The 16,421-nt window shown below is 35.1% G+C and overlaps 1 protein-coding gene and 1 non-coding gene across 2 annotated transcripts; one reads left to right on the top strand and one right to left on the bottom strand.

Moving 5' to 3' along the window:
- Positions 1-7,996: 7,996 nt before the first annotated feature.
- Positions 7,997-14,703, bottom strand: Mterf1 (mitochondrial transcription termination factor 1). Its single transcript, XM_076861037.1, has 2 exons — positions 14,644-14,703; positions 7,997-9,315 (listed from the first exon to the last, which is right to left on the bottom strand). Exon 2 carries the CDS (start codon positions 9,282-9,284, stop codon positions 8,133-8,135), a length of 1,152 nt encoding a protein of 383 aa, XP_076717152.1. The 5' UTR covers positions 9,285-9,315; positions 14,644-14,703; the 3' UTR covers positions 7,997-8,132.
- On the top strand, positions 10,808-10,929 carry LOC143384192 (small nucleolar RNA SNORA28). Its single transcript, XR_013089271.1, has one exon. It is a non-coding gene; the product is annotated as a small nucleolar RNA SNORA28 (small nucleolar RNA).
- Positions 14,704-16,421: the final 1,718 nt, after the last annotated feature.

Consider the following 16,421-nt stretch of genomic DNA (forward strand, 5'->3'; position numbering starts at 1 on the left):
GGACATGCTTTGTTCCTATGGTGCTTTATACTACAGATATTTTACTTTAATTTCCAATTTGATCATTCTAAAATTGTTCATCCAATCATAGTTAAGTGGGCCAAGGTCATTAAAGCAGCTATATTAGATGCCATGAGAGATTCAAGAATATACACATTTGTATTTGCAATGTTTTCTAAGTGACGGAGAAATCAAGTATATCTTATAATGTGTCTATTTGTTCTATAACATTCTCACAACAAAATCTGATTCCCACATTTCAGATATCACAATTAAAATTTTTATTTTAAAAAAAAACTTCTTAATCCCTTAAAAAAGTGAAAAAGGTAATATAACTGCTAATGATGAAGAGAACATGCCACCTTATGTGGGGTTTGTACAAAGAAACACAACAAATACCAGACTTTTTAAGGTGAGAGTTAAGAGCAAAGAATTTGAAAGCACATAGTGTAAGCACACTGCTGTATATTTTTAAGCATTAAGATTATGTAACAAACAAAAAGAGTTTTAAACCTACATAAAAATGCAAAAAGCACCCTTAAGTACATCATTTCAGAACTCTCCAATTAAAAAGTGGTATTTGTTTATAAAAAGCAATAAATAATCATTAAAAGAAAACAGTTTTTGCATTCCTTTAAACAGGCATTAAATTAACAGGGGAAATATGAGAATATCCCTGTATTCTCTTTCAGCTCAAAGCTGACGAAATCTACAGATAAAACAGCCTACTACCAACCCTCTTGGTATTTAAAAGGTGTTTCTTAGTATGAATCATCAGCCAGACATAGCTAGCTGACTTTAGAAAACTGTATAGTCAAACTGCTACCTAGAGTTCCCCCTGCAGTTCATGAAATTCAGTGCACAAATAAACACAGGGTGATTGAGATCTAATTTTAATCTATCAGTAATCAGTAATAATTTGTTAAATTTTGTTATGAGTTTTTCATCACACACTAAATTCAATTTTAATTCTTGAATAGTTTATTACATTAAGCTAAAATGACAACCTGTAGTCATATATGAAATGCAGTCATATAGCTTCAGTCAGGAGAAACAGGTATTCTGAAGAAACTGAGCAGTTCTGAGAGATATGGCCCCATATAGTAAGCAGACAGGGATAATATGGACCTAAATGCATTTATGTAGTTACAGACACTTTAGTTAATACTCAGGGTACAACAAGCAATGTTCCCTAACTGCAGGAAAGCAAAAAGAATGGACTGGGACTGGGGTTGTGACTCAGTGGAAGAGCACTTGCCTAGCACATGCAAGGCCCTGGGTTCGATTCTCAGCACCACATACAAATAAATAAAATAAAGGTATTGTGTCCAACTACAACTAAAAAATAAATATTTAAAAAAGGACTGCTCCAACTTGAGTCCTTGCATCCTACTTTTCTTAGAAAAGGAATATGTGTGGTGATGAAAGAGAAAATCCAGACAGGGGCTTCAAAAGACCTCTTGTGAGATACTGGGAAGATGGCAGAATAGAGGGGTCGCTTCCTTGGTGGATTCATGGTGTGAACCAAGAAAAGCAGATAGGCAGCTTTTTAACAAGATGGGTGAATGATCCAGAGTTAGGGGGGACTTTACTGGAATTTAATACTGGACACTCAGAATAGATCAGGGACTCAGGAGATCTTATATAATAAAACAAGCAGAAAAGATCCCTAGCCCCACAGCTGCGAAAGCAGCTGGAGCTACAAACCAGAACAGTCCCTACATGAATGCAATAAAGCAATAAAAAAATTAAAGAAACCCCTATTCTCAGGAAGATTGAGGTGTGTCAGGGTACAGAGAGCTTAGAGATCAGAGATGTTGCTTAAAAAAAAAAGTAAGCTGTGCTGCACAGTACCCATGTACAGGAAGGAAGCTGGCAGTGTGCACAGAGGATAGCAGAAGGAAACATTTTGCAGCCACAGCATGGAAGTCAGCATCTGGGTGAGCCGATTGCTGGCAGACCTGAGTATGGCCCCCAAAAAATGAGCCAGGCAAACCAACGCTGTGTGACAGAGGGTATACCTAAGTGGTTAGGTGAAAGTCAACCATGGAGAGAGGGTTACATATAGGAATACCTGGCTTCCCCCTCCCCCTCCAACCCAGCTGCTTGCAGGACCAGCTGGGAGAGAAGCACCTGATCAGGAATTTGAAAGGGTTGGGGAGAGAAAGATCAATTTCAGAGACTGAATTACAGACCATCAATAGTGGGGTCTGCAAGCAAAACAGTGGGCTAAGAACAGACTCCTAAACCACATAAGCAGAACCCAAAGGAGTTTCCTGGGGAGCAGTCTTCCATCATGGACAAACAATTGCTAGGCCTTGGAGGTGCACTGACTTAAAATCTCCAGACCAATAGACTCCCAACAAAGAGACCAGAGCATTCCAAAGCTTAAACCCCACCTTCAGGAGTTCTGCCTCCAGGACTAACCCTCCCACCCTAGCAAACACAACTACCCTGAGGGTGGAGCTAGCATCAAACTCCAACACCACCTAACTGCTGTGAAGGGAAGCTAAGAAACATCTGAACTCCAACAAAAACAATTGTTCAATTTTCATCGAGGGGTGGGAGGGAAAAGGGAGGAGGCAGGGGATTAGCAAGAATGGTGGAATGTGATATACATCATTATCCAAAGTACATGTATGAAGACACGAATTGGTGTCAACATACTTTATATACAACCAGAGATATGAAAATTGTGCCGTATATGTGTAGTAAGAATTGTTAATGCATTCTGCTGTCATTTATTTTAAAAAAAAATCAATTTAAAAAGGGAAAAAATGGAAAGATGTCACAAAGTATTATAAAGTGAAAAGAAAATTATAAAATAGTATGTCTAGAATGATTCTGTGTTCGCATATATGCATATCTATGTGTAAATAAAAAGATGTCAATCTGTAAGGACACAAACCAGAATATTAAGTGATTATCATTGGGTGGTGAAAGTTTGGTGTTTAAATATTTTTGTTAGTATATCTTTATTTTCCAATTTTTCCTCAGATGGTCTATGCTATTTGTGTGTGTGTGTATGTGAATCTCTAAGACAATTATGACAAAAATTTTCTTATATCCGTAAGCACTGAAAATATATCAAAGTGTTAATGATAGTAGCTGTCTTTGTGAGGTATCACTGGGGGATCAATTTTCTTCATTTTACTTATGTGTCTTCCAAACTTTCTATAATGAATATATATATATATATAATTTTGTAAGTTTTAAAAGGTTGGAGAATGGCAGGGATCATCTTTCACTTTTTAATTCTGTATTATTTGAATATGTAGTAGCAAGCATGTATTATTTTGCAATGAAAACTAATATCAAAATGTATTTTGGAAAAATTCTTTTTCAAATAAAAGGTAAATCATCCACATTTAAAAAGAGAGAGAGGGAGGGGGAGAGAGAGAGGGAGGGAGGGAGGGGGAGAGAGAGAGAGAGAGAGAGAGAGAGAGAGAGAGAGAGAGAGAGAGAGAGCGCACACTCTCTTGCTTTCATGGGACAGAAAGATCAAAGTCTAACTTTATCTGAAATCCAGGAATAGTGAGAGCAATAAAAGGTGCACCTGCTTTCCATGTAAATTCCATCCCATTGGTCCTAATCAAGGTCCAGGAAGTCCCCTAGAATGAAAAGGAGCCCTGCACCTAATTCATGCCACAGCTTAACTTGAGTATAGGTCATTCAGGATAAGGCCAAGGTAAGGAAAACCTTCTGGACTCATAGCTGCTTTGGGGGGAGTTTATCCTGGTAAACAAGTATAAATCAATCAATATTTTTTTCAAGATGGCTTCCACAGTCTCCCAATACCTTTACTGATACTGTTTAATTCTTGATATGACATAGAAATATAAATTCAAATACATTTGATTAAGATAGTTGAAGAAGATACAGAAACATGCACACAGACACGTTTAATCTATTAATCAGATAATGATGAAACTTTAAAAATAATTTTTGTATGGTACTGAGGATTGAACCCAAGGACAATCTGCCACTAAGTCACATCCTTACCCTATTTTTAGTTTATTTTTTAATATTTTTATTTTGAAACAGGTTCTTGATAAGTTGCCAAGGCTAACCTCAAACTTATGATCCTCCTTCCCCAGCCTCACTAGTCACTGGGATTTCAGGCACGTGCTACCATACCCAGCATAATGACAGAACTTTAAATCAGTATTAAGCAAATGAATTGTTCAACTTCACTGAGGTATAAATGAAGTATACCAAAGCATACATATTTAAAACATACAATTTGAGGGCTGGGGATATAGCTCAATTGGTAGAGTGCTTGCCTCACCTGCACAAGGCCCTGGGTTCAATCCCTAGCACCACAAAAATAATAATAAAATTTTTAAAACCATCTAATTTGATGTTTTGACATATGTATACAATCACAAAACCATCACCACAATCAAAACAATGAATATATACATCGCTCCCAAAAGTGTCCTTGTGCTTCTATGTAGTCCCTCCAAAGTATCCTTTCCCATCCAAACACCCTGATCCCCTAACAATGATCTGCTTTCTGTCATTACAGATGGGTGAGAATTTTCTAGAATTTCATATAAATGTAATTATATAAATTGTACTCTGCCTCCTTTCACATTTCATACTCTGGCTCCTGCATAATTTGAGATTCACCCATGCAGTTACATTTATCAAAATGCATTAACTAAGAGAAACCTTTATGCTGATTTTTACCTAAAAGATACAAGTCAAAAGCTTTTAAATAAGCCTTTACAATAACTGTGTGAACAGAGATATGAAAAATTATGCTTTATATGTGTAATATGAATTGTAATGCATTGTGTTGTCATATATAACAAATTAAAATTTTTAAAAAATGGTTTTGTGAAACTGACATTTAGAGAACAGCACAATAATGCAATATTCAACCTTTATATTTTCTAGAATAAACTTCTAATTTATAAAGAATGCCAATGGATTAAAAATGACAGTATAACCTATGAAATGTTAAAATAATCCAGATGAGATGTTTAAAATATTACTAAAATTCATTTGCTCCGCATAATGGTGGGAGATTGAGAAATTACGGTTTATCCAGCAACAGAATTTCATCATACAACCATTAAAAACCATGTTAACAGGTGAATACTTACTTGATCCTTTAATACTGAAAATTATGTAATATGTTTAGGATTTATTAGGACAAGAAAAAATTATTTAGTCCAATATCAACTTAAATATATATACTACATACCTACTCATATTACATCTAGGTACAGATAAGTTCTGCAAAGAAAAACAATAGGAACAGCCACCAAAATATTATCTCTGGAGGTTTTTTCCTTCTTTTTTGTGATGTATTTTCCTATTAAAATGGATTTTCCTTTCACTTCTGACAAAAAAAAAATGTTACTTTTAAAATGATCAAGTGTTGTATTATATTTCTGTTCATCCTACATTCTCCTTGGGCACTTGCAACTATTGTTGCTATACAATTAATCTCAACCCAGGTGAAATCCCCATGATCTGCTTATGCCAAAAAACTTTTACCTTCTCTGCCCATCTCCCTCAAGTTCCATATAAATTTGTTAAGATTCCCAAGAGAGATACCTTGGGAAATTCTTCCATACAATTCCAAAGACAACGATTTAATACTTTGTGTTTCAATCCATAACAATAAATTTAATTCCCAGCAATACTATTGTATTCACATAATAGAACACTATTTGGCAATAAAAAGGAATGCTGATATGAGCTACATGAATGAAACTTAAAAAGATTAGGTGAAAGTGGTCACAAAATTATGTATGTATGATTCCATTTATATATAATGTCCAGAAAAGCAAACTTATAAAGACAGCAAGATTTAGGTTTTGCTTAGTGCTATGAGGCGGGAAGGGGGAAAACAAGATTGGCTGCCCATGGGTACCAGTTTCTTTTAGAGGATACAAATTCTAAAAATTATACTGTAGTGATGATCGTATATGCTATCTTAAATTGTATAATTTAAATGAATAGATATTTTTAAAACCTTAAATTATATAAATTAATAAATTAAATGTATATGAATTAGATATCAATAAAGCTGTTTTTAAAAAAATACTACTATAACTTATTTTTCTTATTCTTGACTGAACAGCTATTATGTACAAGAAATCTTACAGACCTTATATAATTTGATTTTTACCAACTCTGCAAGGTTTTTAATTTTATAAGAAAACAAGTTTAGAGAATTATTTACACAAAGTTAAAGATATATCACTCTGAAGAAATGTCTCTACAAAGTTCATGGTTTCTAAATTATGCCAAGCTTGCTACCAAATACCTTACTGGAGATCATTACAATACATATAAATGGCTTTGGGAAAGCAGGCACTTTGTTTCTACCAATGGTACAAATTAGTGGGGTGGTTTTTGTTGTTGTTTTGAGGCATTAATGATAGCAAATACCATAAAATTATGTGACTCAATTCAAAACCCATATTTAGAAACCAAATTACTTTGGAAAATAATCTAAAGTAATTAAAGTCATAAAATTTGTTCCTCCTCTCAGTTGCTATCAGAGCTAGATTATGAATATGTTCAAAATATAGTCATGATCTAATTTGTCATTTTTAAGTCAATGCCTCCAGAAATTCCTGTTTATTTATATTAAATGAAATGCCAACAAAATATAAATATACATGACCACCATTTCTTTAAACTACATTCATTAGGCAAAAATATTCCTTTATTTAGATATTTACACTTAGCTTTTTATCAACACATTTAGATGTCATAAACACTAACATTAGAAATTCCAGAAAAGTAAATTTTAATAATTTACTCTTATAAGAGGAAGAAATAAAGAAATGATAAAAAGACCACAGTTTGTGACATCCTCCTTTAAATACAACTAATCAAAAATAAATAAATAAATAAATAAATAAATACAACTAATCAGTTATTTATCTATTTGCTGCTGTAACAAGTTATCAAAAACTCACTGGTTTAAAACAACACAAATTTATTCTGATGGTTCTGCATATCAGAAGTTTGATACTGCTCTCCCTGGGCTAATATCAAGGTGCCAGCAGCCCTGCACTTCTTTCTAGGGGCCCCAGGGCAGAACCGGTTTCCTTGCCTTTTCCATTTTTTATAGGCCACCTGCATTCCTTGTCTCATGGCTTCTTCCTCCTTCAAAGCCAGCAAAGTGGCCAAGTGTTTCTTCATTCCACCACTTTGACCTCCTATTTGCCTCTCTTTTCCACTTTTTGGGATCCTGTGATTCCACTGAGCCCATCCCAATTAATCAAGATAACCTCCCCATCTCAAGACCCTTAACTTAATCATATTTTAACTTAATCACATCTACAAAACCCATTGCACTATAACATACTCATGGTTTCTAGGGACCTTTAGGTGGCCATTATTCTTCTATCTACCATAGTTGCCCTTGTCAGGGCAAACTCATGTTAAATCCTAGGTTGGGAGGCACACTAATGGTTTGAACAGAAAATATGGAATTTGGGACCGAGAAAATCCCTCCTTTCTATTCTGTTAGACTTTTACTGATGAACCATAATTCATTGCACTGGAATAACAGAAGAAATAGCTTGCCATTCAAAACCATGAGGGAAGAGAACTATTTGAATGAATGTCAATTTCTTTTTTCTATGCTGGGGATCAGTGTTGGACATGACCTTATGAATTCTAGGCAAGCACTCTATCACTGAGCTATATCTCCAGCCCAAATCTGTTGATTTTTCAATCCAAACAGAAACCACAAAAGCTTATTTTCTGCATTTGTTTTACATGGCATTCAGGAACTACCACTACTATATAGCAGCCATTAATTCAAACTACAGTAGTAGTTAGGAAGACTACACTTAAGCATGCCAATATTGAGTTCTTATGAACTTTTAAAATAAAATACCCAAAGGATTATTACATATATGTTTGTGGTGAAGAAATCAAAACCATCCTTTCTGAAAGGCCCAAATTCAAAATTAAATTATATAAATACATTATAAGAATTTTTTAACAAATATATTTTCAGTTGTAGATGAACACAATACCTTTATTTTATTTATTTATTTTATGTGGTATGAGGATCGAACACAGTGATTCACACATGCTAGGCAAGCACTCTACCACTGAGCCACGACCCCAGCCCCAAGACTTTTTTTTTTTTTTTAACTCCCCAGGCACTGTTCTAGCCGTTTAATTTTTTCCAGTTTAGCTTCAAATCTTTTTTGACTCCAAGATAGAAGAGAAATGTTAGAGACACTCAAGTTATAGCCAGCATGTACCAATTCTTTGATTCGACTTTTTAAAGTACTTATGCTTGAATCCAGAACCCGAGGACTTTCAATTATTTGTAAAATACTAATTTTTTCTTCTATGAGGCAGTCTATTTTATCATTAAACTTTTTATCTGCCAAGAAGATCATATCCGGATAGCTTAAGACAAATTTCTGTACCTCTTCTTCAGTACATCCAAGAGAAAACAGCTTCTCTTTGATATTTATATAATTTCTTTTGGCACATTCTGTAGAAAGGTCTAGAATTCCAGCTCCTGGACCACATAGCAGTTGCAGCAGTTCTTCCTTGTTCAAGTTGAAAGTTGACTGAAAAAATTCAATGTTAGCTTTCACCCGTTTGGTGCTCTGAATTAAGATGAAAGGATTTTTAGAAATTATCTTCCTGACAAAATCTGTGGGATCATTGTGACCCAAGAACAAACAGACTTCCTGCAAAACTTCAATCATCTGTTTATTCAAATCAAGACTATTGGAAAAGGTTCGAGGGGCATTGGCTAATAATCGACACAGGCATTTCTGGGACAATCCAACTGAGTAGAGGAACTTTATATTATTTTCTAAATTTATATTGTTATTGGATCGAAAAAAGGATTCAGGAGAACGTTCCAAAATATTTACAATTTCAAGGTCTGATGTCATAATCTTTCTCCACAGATCCCACCGTTTTGAAAGACTTTCAGAAGTGCGTGTTATAGCTCGTGGATATCTTGATATGATGCTAGCAATCACTTCTTTGCTAGCTCCTTTGGACAAAAGGAACATCTTTAGGTCCTGCTCATTAGTAACCATTCTATTAAAAACTCCAGGCTGTCGTTTCTTTGCCATGTCAATATCAACTCCCATAGTAAGTAAGTTGTTCAATAGGTCCTCATTCTCCAAAGGCTCTTTGTCTCCATTATTACATGTCACACCAAAAAGCCTAAATGAAACTGATTTGAGGATTTCTGCTGAATAGCGAATCATCCAACATCTTGAACCAAAGAAAAGGTTACTTCTCATATACCAGAGGTTTCTTGATGCCATAATGGTCAGGTATCCCAAAACTTTTGGAAAGCTGCATAAAATAACACATGTAATATTACACAAATATCTGCATTAAGTAACTAAATGACCATATTATCATCCTACAAGCATCACGGTCCTTTTTATAAGAAAATACCTATATTTTTAGCTCTCCTGGTGCTAATGGTAATAATTCAGCACTCTTCACTCCCTAGCTCACTGCTTCTGTTGGTTATCTGTGAACCCAGGGCTGCTACCATTTTTAACATAAAGAAGAATGTGATGGCACCATCACTGCCCTAGAATTATTCTTGTTTTTTTCTTTCTCTATTTGACCTTACTTGCCTTCTCTACCCAAAACCAGGAGTCCTTCTCCATCTCTACTTTGTCCTCCTGGTTTCTAAACCTTTGGTTCATTCCTAATAAATGACATTTTCATTTCTGCCTTGTCTTCCAACTTCCCAGGTGTTTGATCTTTCCCTGTCCTTAGATACCAGGCTTCTTTGCCTCTGGTCTCCTGTTTTCAACTTCTAAATCCAGCCCTGAAAGCCAATACCTTAGATTATCTGATTTATAGCTAAATATATTTTACTGGATTTATGCTATCCTTGAAATCCATGTAGGCTTTATAGCTTTAATTCTTACCATTTACAGACCTCTGGTCAACAGCTCCTGATTCTAATATTCATCTCATTCACTTTACCTGATTGTCCCCTTGGTTGTAATGCAACAATTTAAAACAATTTTTATGTTCAAAAATATGCAGTTAGGGAACTGGGTGTGTACCTCAGTTATAGAGTACCTGCTTAGCATGTATGAGGCCCTGGGTTCTCAATCTCTAGCACACACGCACATAAATACACACAAAATCTAGTTGTGATAATTAATCCACATACTCCACAATGAGACCTCTCTATATTGCTCAAATTCCCAAGTTCAAGTGATCCTCCTGCCTCAGCTTCCCAAATAGCTGGGACTATAGGCATAAGCCAATGTGCTCAGCTTTATATAAACATTCAAATGTAATTTTTACCATTTTCCTCTACCCCATTACCATATTACACAAGACTAACCCAGGACTGTCTATACCTGTTTGACAACACTTTCAGCTTCTATCATGGAATTAAAACCTTTTTTTAATATTTTTTTAGTTTTAGGTGGACACAGTATTTTTACTTTATTTTTTTTATGTAGTACAAAGGATAGAACCCAGTGCCTCACGCATGCCAGGCAAGCACACTACCACTTGAGCCACCTCCCGAGCCCCATAAAACTTTAATAACTACAAACTTATATGATTATAATCATAGGTCCCTATTAAATGAGCACCTTCATTCACAGGAAATATTTTATTAGAAAAGCGTCAGAAAATCGTTCTTCTATTTCTTAATCTATCAGAGGATTTGTTCCTATAAACTACTTAAGTTCTGAATCATACAACACATAGATTTGTTCCTAAACTACTTAAGTTCTGAATCATACAACACATAGATTTTTTTAAAAAAAAAACTACTTTCTCTTTTTTAGAATATATGGCTGCTTGCAAGCAACACTCTATGACAGATTACTGAAACTGATACAATTTGAGCTTGCTATAGCAAGAAAGTGTAACCTATTCCAGTGTTCTCTCTTCCATGAGACAAGCTGTTATATAGGCTTAAGGAGTATTTTTTTAAATAGAATATATGACTGCAACAAATTTAGTTATTGATTTCTAATTCCTTACAACGGTATCTTACTTAGAGGAGGCATGTCCCTTTGCCCCTTCTCTTCAATTATGCATAAAATAGAAAATAAAGATAGATAATTCCAACCCACCACTAAAATTCTTGCTTAACATACTGCTTTTAGGATCAATTTCAATGAAAACCTCTTCGTATGTGTTTTTTCAATTACTCAAATTTGAACAAAAACTTAGATTGTGCCTACATGCTAGAAACATTCCTGTGGCTCACATAGTCTACAGATTCTCAAAAGAACTAGGAAAAGATTCTAAAACTATAGACTCAAGTAACATTCAAACTCAAAGGCAAAGCATTCACAAAGTAAACATCAAACAATAAAAACAAATCTAAACTCTACTGAGCTTACTATTCTTCAGTTCTCCATAACTCCACATACTATTCTATAACAACATTTCTTCCAAAAATGCATTAATTTAGAAATTCAGAAATAAGATCCTTCTTTTAACTCACGAATAAAGACTACCTTTCACAGCTCAACAGCCTGTTCTCTCTTCCATGCTCAAAGGCGACCTCTACTGGAGAATGGGACAGAACACTGTCAGCTAGATATCAGACCAACATTTCTACAGAAGGGTGCAAGATAATTCAATGGAATGTAGGGGGAAAAATACTAAAACTCTAATGTATTTGTGTCTTAACCTTTGAAAATGTACACTTCTACATCTTGTATAATGTATACAACATAATGGCACTATAAGACAGGTATAAATTACTATTTGTGAACTTTTTTATTGATAGTATGTACAAGTTGAAGTACTACTAACATAAACAGAGCTGAACAAGGCACAGAACATTCAGCAGAAATTCTAAAAGCAATTCAAAAATAAGAGAAAATATATGCTGAGTCTTTAAAAAGTAACAAATCTTTCACAAGTAATTTCATCTCTTTGAGTGAAACTCAGAGAGGCACCCATGATAAAAATCTAAGTGAACTTTGCTTTCTTCCTCTTCCTCAACTGTCATCAAATCATGTAGATTCAGCTCCATCTCTGAACTCCAATCTCTCTACTTTTTTCTGTTTTCATGCTCTTAAAAGTCTTCATATTCTCTTCCCCAAGCCATACCAGCTAACTAACTTGCTTCTTACACCAGTCACTCAAAACTCCCACAATACTGATATTTGTAAAAGGAAGATCTGATTATGTCCCTCATTCTGTGATTAAAGACCTTTTCAGTTCCCTCTCAGAAAAAAATAGACTCCACCTTCTAAAAGCCCTCACCACTTAGTTCAAACTACTTTTCCAGCTATCTCTTCTATTATCTTCAATCAAACTCACTGCCTAGCATCATCACCTCTCAGATCTCAGAACCCATTCTAGTCCCCCTATTTTTGCTTAAGCTGTCCTTTCTTTCAGAAAGGTTCATATTCCTGATATCTACCCATCGTAAATAGTTTTCCCTCAAATCTTTAACTTAAAATATTTACTGTTGAAATGAATCACTTGATAATAATTTATTATTACAGAACTGAAATATGAACTGTATTATAACACTAAAATGAAATAGTGACCTCAAAAACTGAATGAGCAGTTCTCTGCTAAACCAAAAATCAATGGTAATTAACAGTACTGACCATTAGTGAACATATGAGAAAACAGGAAAGTCTCAAATACTATTATTGGAGGATAATTTAGCCCCATCTATCACAATTTTAAATGTTCATCTTTTAACTCAACATTTCCACTTCTTCAGAATTAAACAAAGGGAAAAAAGGACAAAAATATAACAATATTGTTATAAAAAAGTATGCCCATTCTAACATTTGCTATAGCAAAAAGAACCCCAAATGCCCACCAATAGTAAAATTATTTAACAAATTGTGGTATGCTATGTGATATAATACCATACAGGTACTAAAAAAAAAATCTTAGCATACCTAATGCAATTAAAAATATCCAAGATATTCTTAGTGGTAAACTGCATAAGAATGGATTATACTTTTAAAGGAAAGAAATGGTAATACATACAGCAAAAGGAAAAAGTGAAATTACATTTCTGAAAGATTAATGGGGGCTCTGTCATTTCAGAAATATTATGATTTATTTAATGAGTATATGTTATTTTGCAATCAGACAAAAAATGTAAACAAATTAAACTGGTCTAGGGGTGAATTATGCAATGGAAACTGTGTTACCTTTATTTTTCAATTTATTACACAAAAAATATCAGACTTCAAAAATACCAATGATTTTTACATTAGCAGCTCTTCTCCAGTCAAACACTCATATAATATCTAGCAAGGTGAATAAATAGCCTGTTACAATTTGGATCTGGAACCCCCCAGCCAAGGCCCATGTGTTAAAGGGTTGGTCTCCAGCTGGTGGCAGTTTCTGGAAGGTAGTGGAAACTTCAGGAGGTAGGGCCTAGCTGGAAGACATAAGTCAGTGTGGGGAAGGGTATTTTTGAAGGACATATTTTTGTTCCAAGACCCTCCTCTGCTCTAAGGAGCAGTTTTTCTCCACTAGGTGCTCCCAGTCAAGATGTTCTGCCTCACTCCAAGCCCACAGTGATAGAGCCAAGTGATCATGGTTTACCTCTGAAACAATGAACAAAACAAATCTTTCCTCCTTTAAGTTGCTTTTCTCATGTATTTTGTCATAGCGACTCACACAGCCTAAGTTATTAACTTCCTCAATCAACAAATTACAAAAATAATAAATATTTCATAATTGTCTTCAATTTCTCTCTCAAACTGATTCAATTTCTCAAAACCATATATTAAGGGCTAATGTTCAAACTTAACACACTGAAAATCTCTGTACTTGTAACTTGTGAGGTCTAAGAAATAAAAGAAGAGAATTGGGACTGGGCTTGTGGCTCAGTGGTAGAGCGCTGGGTTCGATCCTCAGCACCACACAAAAATAAATTAAATAAATAAAATAAAGGCACTGTGTCCAACTACAACTAAAAAATATTTTTAAAAAAAGAAGAGGATTTATGTTCCCTTTTTCTCTACAATTGGCCTATTAAGGGGCTTCTAATGAAAATGGCTAATCACAGGCCCTAAGGCAACACATTCGAGCTGATCTTCTTTTGACACAGCAAGCTAAGTAAATATGGAGTTCTTTGGAACAACGCATTTCTCCCCTTACTGATCTTAATTGGACTTTTCATCCCTCCAGAAAAGCAGAAATCACTGTTTCTATACATGGCACACCCCCCCCAAAAAAAAGAAACGGCAAAACACTGCCAAGAATTCATAATAAAGAACAATGCATGATACTTCTGTAAGATGCATTACCTCATGTAAACTGAATATCTCTCAGTCATACTGAAAAGAAAACGGCTAGTATGCGACTAACGTGATGGGGAAGGGTAGTGAAATCTCGAATATATTTTGTAAAATCAGAGCTAAATGCTTTATACACATTGTCTTAACCCCATGTACAATAACCTAAAAAGTATTACTTCTAAAATTACAAAATCTAAAAGGGCACCTAGTCCCCTTAGTTTGCGTAGAGAGTTTGAACCCTGCTTCATCTTTCTTAACTCAAAAACCACAGTAATGACACATCAGAGGCTCTTCTCATCCCTCTTATTCCCCCAAGGGAAGCTCGGCAAGGAGTTGAGCTTAAACCAAAGGCACCCAGGCACGCTTTCAAACAAAAACAAAAACCGGCCAGCCCTCATCTCACCTGAACCGTACACAGTAGCAAGGATTAACATAGATGCCTTCTACTTCCGCGTCAGGAATCCTAAACTGGACAGAGGAGAGGAAGTGGAGAAGACTAACTTCCTGCTTCAGGCCGCGCGCATATGTGACGTCATCGGCCCTGCGCCCCGACGGCCGTGCGTTAGTCCTCAGTAGCCCGACTTAAAGAGCCCTGCAGAGGGCGGTAAGAGACCGTTGTGAGTGCCAGGATTGGCGTGACTGGGCCGGTTTTGAGGGCGTGACAGGGCGGAAGCTACCCACTGGCCAGCCTGTTTCTCTATCAATGAACCCACTCTGTTTTATCTTCCGCTTAGATTTCTCATATTTGTTGTCACTTTGAATTAACTTTGTTTTGTTGGTTTGTAGGATGAAGATTTATCTTTGCGAATGGAGTCACTAACAATCAGTTTATCTAGTAAGTGAAACTACTTACTGCTTTTCTCCAGGTTTAAAAAAAATTGATAGAAAAATTCGAAATGACTCCTGTGTGCATTTCTAAAGTCTACTTCTGCTTGGAAGTGATTCCTAGTCTGCATTAACGTTTACCATTACATAAAAATATATAAATTTAGGTATATAAATTACTTTACAATCATAATGTAAAACAAAATCTATTTTAGGAATCATTAAGTTCCATACTTAAAGAAGGCCTTTGAGACTATGGAGCCACAGTCTTCTCATTTTACAGATGGGAACATTGAAACCCTTTAGAAGCCAGCAAGAGAATGTATGCTTTGGGGATGGGGCTGTAGCTCAGTGGCAAAGAGCTTGTTTAGCATGCTTGAAGCCTGAGATTCAATCCCCAGGACCACACAGAGAGATGGGGCATGTCTTCTGTGTTTTATACCACATGCCCTCTTGCACTGACAGATTATAAAACATTTCTTCAGATCAGGTAACAGGTATAAGTTTGTTTTTTGTGATCTCTTGTGCATAAAGGAAATTGGTTCTTCTGAAAATAAGTTTCATATTCCATCCAAATTTTTCTGAGTTCAGATATGCTATAATTACATATTATAAAATATTGAAATAACAATAAAAGTGAGTAATGGCTGGGTTAAGATGGCATGTTATTAATTGGGATTTTTCTTCTATTTTTGCAATGATTTTTTGAAATGTGCTCATTACTTCTAGTAAGAGCAATGACTAATACCTTTCTGTTATTTATGGAGCATTACAAAAGAAATGTATATACCTTGCCTGTATTTTATTCATTTATTCAATGAACATTTATCAAGCACCTGCATTCTAAAGCCCTGTTTCCAGGCTTACAAGGCTTTATATATAGTGGAAAACAAAACAAAGTTCCTGCCCTTCTGGACCTTAGCTTCTCAGACTGAGTGTCTTGTTCCTCTACTTGCTTCTCCCATCTGCCTTCCAATAGTTGACTCAAGTCTCTACTAAAGTAATGAAATTAAGAAAAAGAAAGTGTGATTGAAATAATGGAAACATTTGGGGGTTGGGGGAAAGACCAAAGGCAAAGAGTAAAAGATGAAGGAACAAAGAGGAAAACAGGCTGAAACAAACTCATAGGAACATGGTGAAAAAGAGTTTTTCCTACAGACTGTTCTAAAGTCTTCATCTTTCTGAGTGTTTTATGAAGGCTAAAACAATTCTAATTTTAATTTCAAATTTATATTATCATATTACATCTCCCTTACAAATATTTTTCTTTTCTGAAACATTGGTATTTTTATATGGTATTTATTTTTTATTTTATTGTAGCAGTAGAAGGACAGAATGCCTTTATTTTATTTGTTT

Source organism: Callospermophilus lateralis, chromosome 1 (assembly GCF_048772815.1).
Source record: "Callospermophilus lateralis isolate mCalLat2 chromosome 1, mCalLat2.hap1, whole genome shotgun sequence".
Taxonomy (NCBI): Eukaryota; Metazoa; Chordata; class Mammalia; order Rodentia; family Sciuridae; genus Callospermophilus; species Callospermophilus lateralis.